Raw genomic sequence first — 18,423 nt, forward strand, 5'->3', positions numbered from 1 at the left:
TTGTACGGAGCACATTATGCCGGTGCTTCGGCAGCTGCACTGGCTTCTGGTATGTTTCCGGGCACAATTCAAAGTCTTGGTTATGACCTATAAAGCCCTAAATGGGTTGGGACTGGGGTAAATGGGTTGGGACCTGGGTATCTGAAGGACTGACTCCTCCTATACAAACCTGCCCAGAGATTGAGGTCGGCTGGGGAGGCTCTGCTCCGTGTTCCTTCACTTATGGAGATACGGTTGACATCTATGTAGAGCAGGACCGTCTCAACCTTTGCCCCTAGGCTGTGGAATTCTCTCCCCTGGGACATTCACCTGGCACCGACATTGGCACTGTTTCGACGCCAGGCCAAAGCCACCCTTTTTACCTATGCTTGTATTGGTGTTTAGGGGTGTGTGTGTGTCCCTCCCGCCTCTTGAGGTGTTTTAGCAGGTTTTATGTCTCTTCCCCCCGCCCCCTTGGGATCCTATATTTTATACATATTTATCGTGTTTTTAAGAATGTTGTAAGCCGCCTCGAATATTTTAAAGAGAGAGGCAGGGTAAACACATTGGCTGCGTCTAGACTGGCAAGTTTTTCCGCAAAAGTGGCTGCTTTTGCGCAAAAACTTGCCAGGTGTATACACTGGCCGCTTGATTTTGTGCAAAAGCACTGACGTTCTACTGTCCGAAATCAGTGCTTCTTGCGCAAATGCTCTGACGTACCCATTCGGGCAAAAGCCCTTTTCCGGAAATGTTTTTGCGCAAGAGGGCCAGTGTAGACGCTAAAAACTGTTTTGCACAAAAAAGCCCCGATGGCGAAAATGGCGATCGGGGCTTTCTTGCACAAAACCGTGTCTAGATTGGCACGGATGCTTTTCCACAAAAAGTGCTTTTGCAGAAAAGCGTCCGTGCCAATCTAGACGCTCTTTTCCGCAAATGCTTTTAACGGAAAAACTTTTGGTAAGAAGAGCCGGGCGCACACCTTCCCCACATCCCACCATTGCCGCGCCGAGGGAAAGGCGGGCCGCTGCCCCCGCCAGGCCTGCCAGAACTCCCGGAAGGACGCCACGAAGCCCACATCCTCCAGCAGGCTATTGTTAAAGTGCCAATAGGCCGGCCCCAGCCTCTCCGCCGTCAGAGAGGCTTTCACGGCCACCAAATGGTGGTCCGTGAACGGGGCCGGCCGGATGCTGGAGGAGTGGGCTCGTGCCAGATGGAATCGTGAAAGGTAAATGCGATCCAACCGGGAGTGGCTCGACCGTGTTTTCCCCACCCGGACGTAAGTAAAGGTGGTACTGTCGTCCGGGTGGTGGTCTCGCCAGACGTCCACCAGGGAGTGATGTTCCACGATCTCCCTGAGGACGTCCGCCGCGGCCTGGCAGTTTGTGAGTCCTACACGGTCCCGGTCATCGAGGGTGGTGTTGAAATCCCTGCCCAGGACCAGGCACTCGCGAGGATCCAGAGTGCCGAGGAAGGTGGCCGCCTGCCGATAAAAGGTGACCTGGTCCGGGCCTGCGTTCGGGGCGTAGACGTTGACCAGATTCAACGTCTGCCCCTCCACGTGGGCCCGGACGTGCAGCAGGCGGCCCAGGACAACCTCGGCGGTCCCCAGCACCTCGGGCCGTAGGGCAGGGGAGAACAGGGTGGCCACCCCGGCCAAGCAAATGCCGAGGTGGCTAAAATGCACCCCGTCCCCCCACTCCAGCCGCCAGCCAGCCTCGGCGGCTGGAGTCGTGTGGGTCTCCTGCAGGAAAACCACCGAGTACCCCCCTCCTGAAGGAAGGAGAGCACCCGGCTCCTGCGGAGACCCGCCCTACAGCCCCGGGCGTTCAGCGTCGCGATGGTGGTATACTGCATTGAGAGGGCTGGGGTGGATCCTCGCGGGCAGGTGAATCGGCGGCCTCACGCAGGCCCCGCAGCAGACCGCTCCCTGACCCGAAGGTCAGGAGAGCGTCTCCAAACCTGCGCAGCTCGCTCCTCAGCGCCAAGGGGGAACCAGGGTTCTCCTCCGTCTGGGCCCCCGGATGGAGCTTACGGGCCACGGAGACGGGCAAACAGGGATCCGATCCCCGACGTGGTGCCGACACAGATGGTGCCACGCTGCCCGTTCCCAACCCTGGCGGGGGAGGGGGCGGTGGAGGGAACAAGGCAGCCCCTAACGGGTTGGGGACCGGGGATACAAAAACAACCCCCCAAGAGCTGCCCACAGCTAATGGGAAGGAGACGGCCCTCGCGGGGGTGGCACTGGCAGACATTTGGGGGGGGGAGTGGGGACTGGTCAGGTAACACAACGGGGACCGGGATGGGAGGAGGACGGGGGGACGGCAGCGGAGGGGTTTTCTCCACGGTAGGGGTGGGGGGAAGGGTGGGCTCTAGGCCGGACGGTGGGTTGGGGTTGGGGAGGCAGGGATAGGAAAGGGATCGGGAGCAGCGGAGGGCTCGGGGCTGGAGATAGGTTCGTAGAGGGCGGAAGCGGGAGTAGGGGGAGGATCGGGATGTGGGAAGGGATCAGGATCCTGGACGGGGTCTGGAGGGGCGTCCCCCGTGGCAATCCCACCGGGCTGCGGCGCCTCCCGAATGGGGACCTGGGAATTGAGAACAGGAAGGGGGGTGCCCGCGCCGACGCCAGGCTCAGGTGGAAAGACAGGTGTTGGTGCCTCGGCCGGAGTGGTGTCTTGTGTGGGGCCCCCAACGGGAAGGGGGGATGACCGCCCCGCCTCGGTTGCTGGAGAGGGGGCACCCCCAGCCCCGGGACCTGGCCGCTCGGCACCAGCCATCGCCCCTTAGGGCTCGGCGGCATCACCTCTGGCGGTCGAGTCGGCTGGGCCAGTGGGCAGTATCAGGGGCGCCCCGAGTGTGAGGACGGGGTCAGCCACCTGGGACACAGGGTTAGGGAGAGGAGGGGGCGGCGCCACAGAGTCGCAGCCCAGACCGAGGCCAACTAGCGGAGGGTCGTCCTCCCCCTGGGTGAGCGGGGTCAGACCCAGGGCCTCGATCTCCTCAAAGATGGAGCTAAGCTCCATCCCCTCGGCCCCGGAGCCTTCCCCTCCGGCCGCCGAGGCAACAATTACCTCAGCGGGAACGGAGGGGGGCTCAGTTGGAGCCGGGGTCGGGGGGGCTCCACCCGAGGCCTCCTCGTGGAGAAGCTCCGCAGGGGGGGCATCGTCATCCCCCCTCGCTGCCACGGCTTCCTCGGCCGGCGCCTCCCGCTGACGCTCGCTGGGGGCGGTCTCAACAGCGCTGGCCGCCCTCGGGATCTTTCGGGGGGCCTTCCCACCTTCCCCATCGGAGGGGGGAGAGGGAGCCCGGAGGGGGGAGAGGGGAGGGCGTTGCGGTAAGGGTTGGAAAGGGGGGGTAGCTCCACCTGGGGGGGGGCCCTCTCCCTCGCCCGGCAGCAACCGCGCCACCCTCTCCTCCTCGGGCCCCACAGTGACTGATCGAATGGAGGTGGGGCCCGCCTGCCTGCTCGGGCACGCCGGAGGGGGCGCCTCCGTCTCCCGAGCAGGGCCGTCGGTTGGAAGAGGGGCGGCCACGGAGCCCGGACTACCAGGGGGGCTGGCGGTGGTGGGGCTGGCGCCCTCACAGGCCCCGGGGGGCCCGGACGCCTCCTCCGACCGGGCCAAGGGACAGTCCCTCTGGACGTGCCCCATCGCCCGGCAGAGGAAGCACCGGGTCTCCCCCGAGGAGTAGTGGACTCGATAAAGGGCCCCCTGGTAGGGCACCATGAAGGACCCCTCGAGCGCCTCCCCGCCACGTGCCGCTGGCAGCAGCTGCAGCTGAACCTGCCGGCGGAAGGACAGGACGTGGCGGAGGGCGGGGTCCTTACAGCCCAACGGGAGAGGGCTGATGGTCGAAATAGACCTCCCCAAGGTGGAGAGGAAAGGCAGCAGGGCGGCATTGGGGAGGAAGGGCGGGACGGAGGTGAGCACCACCCGTACGCCCAGGTCTTCCAGCGGTTCGAGGGGCACGTGCACGCCCCCCACCGCCAGGCCCCTCTCCACCGCCTCCTGGGCGGCGGCCTCCGAGGCAAGGAAGAACACCGCCTTGCCATACATTTTGGAGGCCGCCACCACGGCTGAGGCCCCCACCACCCTCGCCATCGCCCGCACGTGGGTTTCCATGTGGGGCGAGGCGGTGACCAGGAAGCAGCGGACGCCGTGTCTCCTGGTCATGGCGGGAAAGGGGCCCCGGCCACCAGGGATGGAGCTGGAGGCGGCAGTCGGGGCAGATGACCCGGCACGTGGGGGGGGGGGGGGCAGCGGCCACCTGGGCGTACGCTCTGGGGACTGTGGGTGGATCGCCCCCAGAGCCGGTGGAGGGAACAACAGGGGGAGAAGGGGTTGCGGCGGCTGTTTGGGCCGCAGTGGGCGGGACGGCCACGGCCACAGGAGGCGGAGCTTTCTGGGCCTGGCCTTTACCCTTTTTCCCTCCCCGGCCCTTCTTACCGGCTGAGGTAGAAGGCCCACCCGCACCAGGGGGGGCATCAGCCGTGGCAGCGGCAGGGCTCGGGCCAAGGGCCAGGAGGTCAGCCGCATCAGTCATTTGAGGGCCAACAGGGGCAGGGGCCTCCTCCATCATGGGGAGAGGGCGGAAGGAGGCACAGATGACAAGGAGGAAGGGTGAGGACTAGCCACTCCTCCTCGCCAAGCAGCAGGCAGGGGAGGAGGACGTCAGTGAAAGGAGAGGGGGTGGAAGAGGGGAGGGCACTGGGGGTATGTCTACACTACCCCGCTAGTTCGAACTAGCGGGGTAATGTATGCATACCGCACTTGCTAATGAAGCCCGGGATTTGAATTTCCCGGGCTTCATTAGCATAAGCGGGGAGCCGCCATTTTTAAATCCCCGCTGCTTCGAACCCCGTGTAGCGCGGCTACACGGGGCTCGAACTAGGTAGTTCGGACTAGGGTCCTATTCCGAACTACCGGTACTCCTCGTGAAACGAGGTGTACCGGTAGTTCGGAATAGGCACCCTAGTCCGAACTACCTAGTTCGAGCCCCGTGTAGCCGCGCTACACGGGGTTCGAAGCAGCGGGGATTTAAAAATGGCGGCTCCCCGCTTATGCTAATGAAGCCCGGGAAATTCAAATCCCGGGCTTCATTAGCAAGTGCGGTATGCATACATTACCCTCCTAGTTCGAACTAGGAGGGTAGTGTAGACATACCCTGGGTTCGAGGAAGGGGCAACCATGGAAGGGGAAGGTTAGCAGCCACTCCTCCCTGCTGAGGCTATGGCAGAGGAGGAGGGCGCTATTGCAGGGGAGGGACACGCGAGGAGAGGGGGTACACAATTGGGGAGGGAGGGGGAACCAACCACTCCCTCCCACCGACTGATTTCTGGGAGGGAGGGTTCTACCAGGGGTAATAGACTAGGGAGCCTGAAAGGCCAGCGACCTGTCCTCCCTGCAAGGCTGGAAGCAGAGGAGGAGGGCGCTGGCAGGGCAGACAGGAAGCAAGGTGGTGGGTGCAGGGCGGGGGCCAGCTCCTCCGGCTGCACTGGGGTACAAAGGGGACTATGGGGCTGTTGGGGGGGGGGTGATGTGCGGGGGGGCACTAACTACAAAGGGGGGGACACAAGCGCTCGGGGTGGGGACTGGAACTCTGGCTGGGGCTACAGGACTGCTGGGGGCAGGGGTATTGGGTGAACAAGGCGGGGCAGGGCAAGCAAGGGCTGGGAAACAGAACACCAGCCAAATGTGGGCGGGGTGGGTAGAACAAACTGAAGCTGGGTGGGGCTGGTCAGCAAACTGAGGGAGGGAGGAGAGAACAGAGCTGGCTAATGGGCTGGGGTGGGCAAGGCTGCTACAAAGGGGAATAGGGCGAGGAAACCGAGGGTGAGAGGGGCCCCCCAACCAGACACTACTAAGGGAGGGGGGGCCAATCCTATTCAACTTATTCATAAATGATCTGGAGAAAGGAGTAAACAGTGAGGTGGCAAAATTTGCAGACAATACTAAACTGCACAAGGTAGTTAAGACCAAAGCAGACTGTGAAGAACTTCAGAAATATCTCCCCAAACTAAGTGATTGGGAAACAAAATGGCAAATGAAGTGTAATGTTGATAAATGTAAAGTAATGCACATTGGAAAAAATAACCCCAACTATACATATAATACGATGGGGGCTAATTTAGCTACAACTAATCAGGAAAGAGATCTTGGAGTCATCGTGGCCAGTTCTCTGAAGACGTCCACGCTGTGTGCAGCAGCAGTCAAAGCAAACAGGATGTTAGGAATCATTTAAAAAGGGATGGAGAATAAGACAGAGAATATCTTATTGCCCTTCTATAAATCCATGGTACGCCCGCATCTTGAATACTGCATACAGATGTGGTCTCATCTCAAGAAAGATATACTGGCATTAGAAAAGGTTCAGAGAAGGGCAACTAAAATGATTAGGGGGTGGAACGGGTCCCCTATGAGGAGAGATTAAAGAGACTGGGGCTACGACTAGACTGGCATGATTTTCCGGAAATGCTTTTAACGGAAAAGTTTTCCGTTAAAAGCATTTTCGGAAAAGCGCGTCTAGATTGGCAGGACGCTTTTCCGCAAAAGCACTTTTTCCGGAAATGCGTCCGTGGCCAATCTAGACGCACTTTTCCTCAAAAAAGCCCCAATCGTCATTTTTGCGATCGGGGCTTTTTTGCGGAAAACAGTACTGTGCTGTCTACACTGGCCCTTTTCCAGAACAGCACTGATGATTTTACATGATATCGTCAGTGCTTTTCTGGAAATTCAAGCGGCCAGTGTAGACAGCTGGCAAGCTTTTCCAGAAAAGCGGCTGATTTTCTGGAATAACTTGCCAGTGTAGACACAGCCTGGGACTTTTCAGCTTGGAAAAGAAGAGACTAAGGGGGGATATGATAGAGGTCTATAAAATCATGAGTGGTGTGGAGAAAGTGAATAAGGAAAAGTTATTTACTTGTTCCCATAATAGAAGAACTAGGGGCCACCAAATAAATTTAATGGGTAGCAGGTTTAAAACAAATAAAAGGAAGTTCTTCTTCACACAGCGCATAGTCAATCTGTGGAACTCCTTGCCTGAGGAGGTTGTGACGTCTAGGACTATAACAGGGTTTAAAAAAGAACTAGATAAATTCATGGAGGTTAGAGTCCATTAATGGCTATTAGCCAGTATGGGTAAGGAATGGTGTCCCCAGCCTCTGTTTGTCAGAGTGGAGATGGATGGCAGGAGAGAAATTGTTTGATCATTACCTGTTCGATTCACTCCCTCTGGGGGACTTGGCATTGGCCACTGTCGGCAGACAGGATACTGGGCTGGATGGACCTTTGGTCTGACCCAGTACGGCCGCTCTTATGTTCTTATGCCCCCAGGAGGGTGGGTGGCTGGCCAAGTCACCTTCTCTCCATGCTGCCAGCTGTCTTAGCTGTGTCTGCCACAGGCTGCCTGGCATTCTCAAGCCTTGGAGTAGGCCTGGGCTAAATACAGCCCGCCAAACCACTGAATCCAGCCCGCTGAGGCAGCAGGGAGCCCCAGGCAAGCTACCCTGCTTGCCCCACGCACTGTGCAGAAACGCAGCTGCAGGGCTCCATTTCTGTTTAAAACAGGAGGGGAGTGGGGAAGTTTCAGGAGCCGCCCCACCCCCAGCACATTCCCATTGGCCGGTTTCTGGCCAGAAACCAGCCAATGGGAGCTGCTTGTTGGAATAACAGGCAGCCAAGAAGAACCATACCCCCTGTCCTCGGCTCAGTTATTCACTGAAGCACATGGCCAGGCAGGCAGACAGGCTGGCTGGGAAACGTTTTAAGCTCTGCATGCCTTAGCTCTGCAGGCAGGCAGGCAGGCTAGTTTGGCAGCTGGCAGGTAAGTCTCTTGGCCACAGCCTGCTTCTGGCACCCCAGCCCTTTCCTGCCCCCCCACTCAACATACCCAACCCCTCTGTCCCCCTCTTACACCCATACCCCCTCCCAGATCTGGCACCCCAATCTCCCGTCCCAGATCACAATCCCCTCCTACCCTAGGTCACATCCCAAAGCCCTGCACTCCAGTCCCCTGCCCTAGGTCACAACTGCCTCCTTCACCCAAACTCCCTCCCAGACTCCAGTCTCCCTCCTGCACCCCAATCCTTTACCCAAGGTCCCTTCTGCACCCAACCTCCATCCCAGACCCTGCATCTCCTCCATTAATATCATGGAAGAGTGCGGCCCTTGACCACTTTCCAAAATCTCGGAGTCCCCCCCCCCCATCAAAAATCATTGCCCACCTTGGAGGCTGGCATCCCCTCACCCCTGAAGTTGGCTGGCTGATGCTGCTTTTGACATTAAGGCTGTGTCTAGACTGCATCCCTTTTCCGTAAAAGGGATGCAAATTAGACACATCGCAATTGCAATCCCTTTTATGGAAAAGGGATGCAGTCTAGACACAGCCTAAGTGTGTAACAGGACTGGCCCTTTCTGCCTGTAGCTGCCATGTTCCATCCTGGGTTTTGCAGGAGACTTCCTTCCTTGCCCTCTTGCAGCACTGTTGGCCTGTCGCTCACCCAGAGCCAGTGCAGGGCCTCCCTCTCAGCTTGACCTCTCCCCCGACTCCCCAGGCAGACCACCTATCAGATGGCAGACAGCCATGGCACCCCCTTCTGGCAGGCAGCCAAGTCCTTGCTGTGGGGTTTAGCCATAGTCAGACTCTGTGGCAAGGGGAGGCTAAGAGGGAGCAGCCCCCTTCTGTTAGACCGAAACCACACTAGACTGGACTTTTGCTTTCTCCCTCCACGGTGTCCTTCATCTTCTATCCGAAGTACCTTATTAGGTGGCCAGAAGGCAGCAGTCTGCTGAGCACTGAGGCACTAATTACTGTTCTGCCACTGTATTCTGGCATCCAGGATCCCCCCACCCCAACCCACCAGGCACTTGCATGGGTGCCAGTAACTTCCTGAGGGAGCTCTCTTGTTGGGAAGAAGAGCGATGGTGCTGCCTAGTGCCTGTTTTCCCAGAGTGCTGGAGGATTTCCTCCCTTCCCTTCGCTAGCAGGCAGTGCTAAGCTCTGGCCTTGCCTTACCTTACCCTGCCCCTGGACAATGTCTCTTCCTTTCTCTCCGCAGCTGTGTGTGAGGGGAATTTCACCTGCAAGGAGAATGAGGTGTGCGTGAGACCCAGTGAGTGCCGCTGTCGCCATGGATACTTTGGGGCCAACTGTGACACCAGTGAGTATCAGGCATCTGTTGGAGTTGTGGCGCAGCAGCTCTTTCCTCTGTCCTGGCATCACCCCCTAGCAGTGACACAGTCCTGCCTAGCTCTGGGTCGTTAACCCTGGGTTTGTTCATAAGCACTAAAGTCAGAGTGCAAAAGCTCTGTTCTTGCAGTGCTTATGGCAAAAGAATCCAGGGTGCACAGGGTTAACTTACCATGCTGCACACCACACCAGAGATGTGAGTGTTTGATGGGGTGCTGGGCCTTTTGCATGTTGTGCTATGATTCGGAAAGTGCAGTAGGGAGTTTACTTGGAGTAGATACTCACTGACCCCTTTGCTGGGGTCTTGCCCAGGCTTAGGTGCTACAGGGTGCTTTTAGGGGGGCTCCGCTGCAAATTGATCAGCTTTCTCCTTGGCTAGAAGATGACATTTCCTATCTGGCTTACACCTTCAAAGAGCAGAGAGTGGAGCAGGGAGGCCTCTATAGACTCTGGGTATGTCTACACTACACAGTTAATTCCAACTAACAGCCGTTAGTTCGAATTAACTTTGATAGGCGCTACACATACAAACCTCTAGTTTGAACTTAATTGGAACTAGCGGAGCGCTTAGTTCGAACTAGGTAACCCTCATTCTACGAGGAGTAAGCCTAGTTCAAATTAAGCAGTTCGAATTAAGGGCCGTGTAGCCCCTTAATTCGAACTAGTGGGAGGCTAGCCCTCCCCAGCTTGCCCTGGTGGCTGCTCTGGGCACCACCAGGGAAACTCGTCTGCCCCCCTCCCGGCCCCGGAGCCCTTAAAGGGGCACGGGCTGGCTACGGTGCCCGTGCCAGGTGCAAGCCTGCCAGCACCCACCCAGCAGACCCTGCACCTGGCACGGATCGAGCCAGCCACCCGATGCCCCCCAGCCCTCCGCCTCTTCCCGGGACCAGGCTGGCGGCTCCCAGGAGCCTGCTCCGGTCCGCAAGAGGCGGGGCGCCCACCTGGTCTAGTGCGGACACCATGGACCTCATCCACGACCTCCGCACTAGGCACAGGAAAGCAGCCGTATAGGGCAGGAGAGCTGCCAGCCTGGCCACCCAGGGGCAGGTTTGCATGAAAATCAGGGTGGTCCACTGAGACCCCCGACCCTGAGCCCTGAGCTTACAATGGCCATCCTGGGTCAGACCAAAGGTCCATCTAGCCCAGTAGCCTGTCTGCCGACAGCGGCCAACACTAGGTACCCCGGAGGGGATGGACCGAAGACAGTGACCAAGCCATTTGTCTCGTGCCATCCATCTCCAGCCTTCCACAAACAGAGGCCAGGGACACCGTTCCTACCCCCTGGCGAATAGCACTTCATGGACCCAACCTCCATGAATTTATCTAACTTCTCTTTAAACTCTGTTCTAGTTCTAGCCTTCACAGCCTCCTGTGGCAAGGAGTTCCACAGGTTGACTATTTCATTTGTGAAGAAGAACTTTCTGTTATTAGTTTGAAGCCTGCTACCCATTCCTTTCCTTTGGTGTCCTCTAGTCCTTCTATTATGGGAACTAATGAAGAACTTTTCTGAATGCACCCTCTCCACACCACTCATGATTTTATAGACCTCTATCATATCCCCCCTCAGTCTCCTCTTTTCTAAGCTGAGAAGTCCCAGTCTCTTTAGCCTCTCTTCATATGGGACCTGTTCCAAACCCCTGATCATTTTAGTTGCCCTCCCCTCTCCCACCCTCTCTCTTCCCCTCTCCCACCTCCTTTTCCCAGTCTCCCCGAGTTTTGTTCAATAAAGAGAGTTTCTATTTTTGACCACACGTGTCCTTTATTTTGTACATCAGGAAGGGGGGCTAGGGAGGGGTAAGTGGAAGGGGGTGAGGGAGGAATGGGGTATGAGCCCCCAATGGGGAGGACTGGGTGGGTCTGTGGGCTCCTCGGGGTGGAAGCTCTCCTGCAGCCCCCCGATTGACCCCCCCCCCCCGGATGGCAGCCTGCGGTAAGTGCAGCCGGGCTGATGGCCGAGTGCTGTGATGTGCCGAGTGTGGGCACTCAGGGCACTCCAAGCCAGGACTCCTTTGCAGACGGGGAACCCCTGAGAACTGTCTGAGAACTGTCTGTCCGGGGTGGGGATCGGGTCGCTTTAAGCACAGCCCTCGGCTAGCCTGAGACAGCAGCTCCATGCTCTAAGTCCTAATCTGATGCCCTGCCGGCACTGCTTCCGGCCATCCTTAAGCCCGGTTCAGGGTCCACTCAATGTGGACATGCTAGTTCGAATTAGCAAAATGCTAATTCGAACTAGTTTTTAGGTCTAGATGCGTTAGTTCGAATTAGCTTAGTTCAAATTAACTAATTCGAATTAAGTTAGTTCGAATTAGTGCTGTAGTGTAGACATACCCTCTGGGAGCCCAGGATGGGTTCTGCAAGGGCAGGGGTGGGCAATAATTTTTGACGGGGCCACTCCAAGATTTTGGAAAGTGGTCGAGGGCCGCAATCTTCCATGATATTAATGGAGGAGATGCAGGGTCTGGGACGGAGGTTGGGTGAATAAGGGAGCTTGTGGTAAGGGACTGGGGTGCAGGAGGGAGACTGGAGTCTGGGAGGGAGTTTGGGTGAAGCAGGCAGTTGTGACCTAGGGCAGGGGACTGGAGTGCAGGGCTTTGGGATGTGACCTAGGGTAGGAGGGGATTGTGATCTGGGACGGGAGATTGGGGTGCCAGATCTGGGAGGGGGTATGGGTGTAAGAGGGGGACAGAGGGGTTGGGTATGTTGAGTGGGGGGGCAGGAAAGGGCTGGGGTGCCAGAAGCAGGCTGTGGCCAAGAGACTTACCTGCCAGCTGCCAAACTAGCCTGCTTGCCTGGCCATGCAGCGAGGAGTCCTGTGGCACCTTATAGACTAACTGAAGTGTTGGAGCATAAGCTTTCGTGGGCAAAGACCCACTTCGTCAGATGCATGTAGTGGAAATTTCCAGAGGCAGGTATAAATTTGCAGGCCAGAATCAGGCTGGAGATGACGAGGTGGATCCAATCAGGGAGGATGAGGCCCACTTCTAGTAGCTGATCTGGAGGTGTGAATTCCAAGAGAGGAGAAGCTGCTTTTGTAGTTAACTTTGAGTTTTGTAGCTTGCTAACTACAAAAGCAGCTTCTCCTCTCTTGGAATTCACACCTCCAGATCAGCTACTAGAAGTGGGCCTCATCCTCCCTGATTGGATCCACCTCGTCATCTCCAGCCTGATCCTGGCCTGCATATTTATACCTGCCTCTGGAAATTTCCACTACATGCATCTGACGAAGTGGGTCTTTGCCCACGAAAGCTTATGCTCCAACACTTCAGTTAGGGTATGTCTACACTACCACCCTAGTTCGAACTAGGGTGGTTAATGTAGGCAACCGAAGTTGCAAATGAAGCCCGGGATTTGAATTTCCCAGGCTTCATTTGCATCTTGCCGGGCGCCGCCATTTTTAAATGTCTGCTAGTTCGGACTCTGTGCCCGCGGCTAGACGCGGCACGAACTAGGTAGTTCGGATTAGGTTTCCTATTCCGAACTACCGGTACACCTCGTTCCACGAGGAGTAACGGTAGTTCGGAATAGGAAGCCTAATCCGAACTATTTAGTTCGTGCCGCGTGTAGCCGCGGGCACGGAGTCCGAACTAGCAGACATTTAAAAATGGCGGCGCCCGGCAAGATGCAAATGAAGCCTGGGAAATTCAAATCCCGGGCTTCATTTGCAACTTCGGTTGCCTACATTAACCACCCTAGTTCGAACTAGGGTGGTAGTGTAGACATACCCTTAGTCTATAAGGTGCCACAGGACTCCTCGCCGCTTTTGCAGATTCAGACTAACACGGCTACCCCTCTGATACTTGCCTGGCCATGTGCTTCATGAATAACTGAGCCAAGGAGAGGGGGCGTGGTTGTTCTTGGCTGCCTGTTATTCCAACAAGCAGCTCCCATTGCCCGGTTTCTGGCCAGAAACTGGCCAATGGGATTGTGCTGGGGGTGTGGCAGCTCCTGAAACTTCCCCACTCCCCTCCTGTTTTAAAACAGAAATGGAGCCCTGCAGCTGCGTTTCTGCACGGCACGCAGGGCTGCGGGGCAAGCTGGGGAGCCTGCCTAGGGCTCCCTGCTGCCTCTGTGGGCCGGATCCGGTGGCTTGGTGGGCTGGATGCGGCCCGTGGGCTGTATTTTTTCCCAGGCCTGGTCTAAGTGAACTACAGAGCAGCAGCAAAATATTCCTTGGAAGCAGAAGTGACTGAGGCCTTGCCTTAAATTCCCCTCCCCCCCCCCAACCAATCTCCTTCAGGCTGACACCAGGAATGGAAAATTTCAAGCCACAAGGGGGATTTCTGGGAAAGCAAACTGAGATGATGTAGCTGACTGTGGAATAACAGGCTTCTCTTTTTTTCTTGTGCGTACCTCAGATAAAACACAAGAGGGAGACCTTAGGTGACACTGTTGGCCCCCACAGCCTCTCGGGGTCTTTATTTTATTTACCTGCTTCAGGGCTGAGCAAAAGGCAAAGCCTGACCTGCTGCAGTGAGATGTCTGGTAATTTTAGGGGAAGGGTTGGGGACAAAACACTTTTGTTCATTTAGCGTGGCCAGGAAAGTAACACTGACTAATGGGCCTGTCTTATTCCACAGATCAGCTTCCATTGGATTTAGTCATGCCAGTGATGTAAAATAGGTTTTGAGTCCTCCTTACTCCATTTATCCCTGTGGAGCCAGCCTAGGCCAGGCCAGAGCAGAGACAGCTGGAGTCTGGCAGCTGGCCATGTATTCTAATGTCGATGTACTTACATTGTGCTAGCGCAATTCAGCCTGGAGAGCTAGGCTGGCTGGTGAGAATACCCCTTCACAAATGGCACTTGCATCCCATGGCACTTGCAGCACTCGCATAGACAAATCACATCCACTGAACAAACTCAGTCTAGCCTGGGAGACACAATGAACAGGGCACCTCACAGCAGCATTTTTAAAGAGCTGAGAGGGGCCAGTCATTACAGGGTGCATTTATTGCTTCCTGAGGGAGGGGAGAAGTCAGGTGGGAATCAGAACCCTGAACTAGGAGAAAAGTCCATGCGTCTCAGAACCATCCTATGCTGACTTGCTCCTGGTGGTGGCTGCAGTGTTTAATCTACTCTAGGGCTTGGCAGTGCATAACCCTGGCACCTCTGGGCTTGACACATTAGTTATGAAAGTAACTGAGGGTATGTCTACACTACAGCGCTAATTCGAACTAACTTAATTTGAATTGGTTAATTCGAACTAAGCTAATTCAAACTAACGCATCTAGACCTAAAAACTAGTTCGAATTAGCGTTTTGCTAATTCAAACTAGCGCGTCCACATTGAGTGGACCCTGAACCGGGGTTAAGGATGGCCGGAAGCAGTGCTGGCAGGGCATCAGAGGAGGACTTAGAGCGTGGAGCTGCTGTCTCAGGCTAGCTGAGGGCTGTGCTTAAAGGGACCCGACCCCCACCCCGGACAGACAGTTCTCAGGGGTTCCCCGCTCACTTGTCTAATTCAATGAGGGACAGCAAAGCAGTCCTGGCTTGGAGTGCCCTGAGCGCCCACACTCAGCACTCGGCCATCAGCCCGGCTGCACTTGCCACAGGCTGCCATCCGGGGGTGGGGGGGTCAGTCGAGGGGCTTCAGGAGAGCTTCCACCCCGAGGAGCCCGCAGACCCAGCCCAGTCCTCCCCATCGGGGGCTCGTAGCCCATTCCTCCCTCACCTCCTTCCACTTACCCTTCCCTAGCCCCCTTCCTGATGTACAAAATAAAGGACACGTGTGTTCAAACATAGAAACTCTCTTTATTGAACAAAACTCGGGGAGACTGGGAAAAGAAGGTGGGAGAGGGGAAGTGAGAGGCTGGGAGAGGGGAGGGCAACTAAAATGATCAGGGGTTTGGAACAGGTCCCATATGAAGAGAGGCTAAAGCGACTGGGACTTTTCAGCTTAGAAAAGAGGAGACGGAGGGGGGATATGATAGAGGTCTATAAAAGCATGAGTGGTGTGGAGAGGGTGCATAAAGAAAAGTTCTTGTGGTCCTGGTCCGGCTCCTGGGAGCTGCCAGCCTGATCCCGGGAAGAGGCGGAGGGCTGGGTGGCAGCGGGTGGCTGGCTCGAGCCGTGCCAGGTGCAGCGTCTGCTGGCTGGGTGCTGGCAGACTTGCACCTGGTACGGGCACCGTAGCCAGCCCGTGCCCCTTTAAGGGCTCCGGGGCTGGGAGGAGGGCAGAAGAGTTTCCCTGGTGGTGCCTAGAGTGGCCACCAGGGCAAGCTGGGGAGGGCTAGCCTCCCACTAGTTCGAATTAAGTGGCTACACAGCCCTTAATTCGAACTAGTTAATTCGAACTAGGCTTAGTCCTCGTAGAATGAGGCTTACCTAGTTCGAACTAAGCGCTCCGCTAGTTCCAATTAAGTTCCAACTAGCGGTTCGCGTGTGTAGCGCCTATCAAAGTTAATTCGAACTAACGGCTGTTAGTTCGAATTAACTTTGTAGTGGAGACATACCCAAAATTACTTGTGCCCTTGCACCTCTCTTGTTACAAATTAAGCACTGTCCAGCTCCTGTAGCCAAGGAATAGCGAACGCACCAGTCCCCTCTCTCTCTGCTGCCTCCTTATCTAGGCAGGAGGCCTCCTTCCCACCCCCGAGTAGCTGAGCATCAGACTCCCTCTCAGGCATAGGAGAAGGTATGTTCAATTGATGGACCAGAGATTGCTTTTGTGATGAAGCTACATGTGCAAGATGAAGCAGCTAAGGAGTAAGGAAGACAGAAGTCATCCAGCACAGCAAACATGTTCCCTTAAACCAGGGGTCTCCAACCTTTATAACCACAAGATCACTTTCTGAATTGAAGTGCAATGTAAGATCTACCTCAAACCCAAACACCCTGGCCCCGCCTCCTTCATGCCCCTTCTCTGGGGCCCCGCCTCTGCTCACTCCATCCTCCCTCCCTTTCACCAGGCAGGGGCAGAGGGTTGGGACACAGGCTAAGGGATTTGGAGTGTAACAGGGGCTCTGAGCTGAGCCTGGGGCAGGGAGTTGGGGTGCAGGAGGGGGTTCAGGATACAGGGTCTGTAAGGGAGTTTGGGTCTAAGGAGAGGGGTTCGTGACTGGTGCAGGGGTTTGGGATTCAGGCTCCAGCTGGGCACTGCTTACCTCAGGTGGCTCCTGGGTGGTCATGCAGTGGGGCTAAGGCAGGATCACCCCTGCCCTGGCCCTGCACCACTCCCAAAGGCAGCCAGCAAACTCCTTCCATCCCAAGCCCTGTGCCACTCCATCCATTCTGTAGAGATAGAATACTGGGTGGAAGGGGGGGCACCCCGACATCAGTGCCCCTCCTCTTCCTTCTGTGCTCTGCTCAGCAAGCAGGAGGCTCCCCAGGGGAGGGGCAGCTCCAAGGCAAAGGGCAGGAGGTGCGCAGCAGCAGGTGGAGGGGCAGCTGAAGTGTAGGCACTTGATAACCTCTTGGCCAAACCAGTCAGGATCACCTGTCAGAGGCTCCAAGGTCTACCAGGAGATCCTGATCGACTGCCCAGTGATCACTACCCTAAATAGTAACAAATGTCTACCAAGGGGAAAAGGCCCTTTGCAGTGGGAAAGCCAGGGAAGGAGGGCTGTGAGAGGCCAGGCTTTGCCTGGAAACCCCTGAGGTCAGCCAGACAGCTCTTAGAATTGTTGCTTTTGGAAGCTGCAACAGGGCTGGGCCCCAGCCCTTGTTCTTGGGACCTGCCTAGGCCTATGGTTTATAGCAGGGGTGGGCAAGAGGCTGCCAGTGGGCCGAATCCAGCCCACAGCTGCCTCGCTGGAACCCTTAAGCACAGTGCAGCATCAGCTGCTTTAAATGTGGCTGCTGTATTCTGGGAATGAGGAGGGAGGCTTTGTGCTCTGTCCCATCACTCAGCAAAATCTTTCAGCTCCCATTGGCCAGTTTCTGACCAATAGCAGCTGAGATATTTTGCCGGCATCAAGGGGCAGCCAATGAAGCCCCCCCCCCCCATCCTGACAGGAGCAGAGCCACATGGAGCAGCTTGTGACTGCACCCTTCAGGTTCCTGCAGGGCTGCTGCCTAGGTAAGCACCTCCTAGCCAGAGCCTGCCCCTGGCACCCACCCCGCAACGACCTCACCACCCAAACTCTCTGTACCCCTTTACCCTGGGTCAAACTCCCTCCCCAACCCTGCACCCCCTCCTACCCCCTTTCCCCAGGCCAGAATCCTCTCCTGCACCCATAACCCCTCCCTGACTCTGCACCCCATTCCCCTGCCCCAAGGCATCACCCAAATCCTCTGCACCCCCTTCACCCAGGTCACAACTCCCTCCCACACCCTGTGCCCCCTCTTAGAGCCCCTCCCTCAGGCCAGAATCCTCTCCCCTCCTGGACTCTGCACCCCAAGCCTCTGCCCCAGATCACAACCCTCTCCTTCACCCAAACTCCCCTCTCAGGGTATGTCTACACTACAAAGTTAATTCGAACTAACAGCCGTTAGTTCGAATTAACTTTCATAGGCGCTACACATGCAAACCGCTAGTTCGAACTTAATTGGAGCTAGCGGAGCGCTTAATTCGAACTAGGTAAACCTCATTCCATGAGGACTAAGCCTAGTTTGAATCAGCTAGTTCGAATTAAGGGCTGTGTAGCCACTTAATTCGAACTAGTGTGAGGCTAGCCCTCCCCAGCTTGCCCTGGTGGCCACTCTAGGCACCACCAGGGAAACTCTTCTGCCCCCCTCCCAGCCCCGGAACCCTTAAAGGGGCACGGGCTGGCTACGGTGCCCGTACCAGGTGCAAGCCTGCCAGCACCCAGCCAGCAGACCCTGCACCTGGCACGGCTCGAGCCAGCCACCCAGCCCTCCGCCTCTTCCCGGGACCAGGCTGGCAGCTCCCGGGAGACTGCCCGGGTCCGCAAGAGGCGGGCGCCCACCTGGTCTAGTGCGGAGATCGTGGACCTCATCCACGACCTCCGCACTAGGCACAGGAAAGTGGCCGTCTAGGGCAGGAGAGCTGCCAGCCTGGCCACCCAGGGGCAGGTTTGCATGAAAATCAAGGTGGTCCAGTGAGACCCCCGGCCCTGAGCTTAAAATGAGCTTAGAATGGTCAGACCAAAGGTCCATCTAGCCCAGTAGCCTGTCTGCCGACAGCAGCCAACACTGGGGACCCTGGAGGGGATGGACCGAAACAATGACCAAGCCATTTGTCTCGTGCCATCCATCTCCAGCCTTCCACAAACAGAGGCCAGGGACACCATTCCTACCCCCTGGCTAATACCACTCCATGGACCCAGCCTCCATGAATTTATCTCACTTCTCTTTAAACTCTGT

General features: G+C 56.7%; 1 protein-coding gene across 2 annotated transcripts in view; it reads left to right on the forward strand.

Moving 5' to 3' along the window:
* Positions 1-18,423, forward strand: part of LOC102454332 (scavenger receptor class F member 2-like) — a 258,095-nt gene that overhangs the window by 63,382 nt on the left and 176,290 nt on the right. For both annotated transcript variants that reach the window (XM_075914780.1, XM_075914781.1), the window contains one exon: positions 9,032-9,133. In XM_075914780.1, coding sequence (XP_075770895.1) covers positions 9,032-9,133 — 102 coding nt within the window. The remainder of the gene's footprint in view (positions 1-9,031; positions 9,134-18,423) is intronic.

Source organism: Pelodiscus sinensis, unplaced genomic scaffold (assembly GCF_049634645.1).
Source record: "Pelodiscus sinensis isolate JC-2024 unplaced genomic scaffold, ASM4963464v1 ctg43, whole genome shotgun sequence".
Classification (NCBI taxonomy): Eukaryota; Metazoa; Chordata; order Testudines; family Trionychidae; genus Pelodiscus; species Pelodiscus sinensis.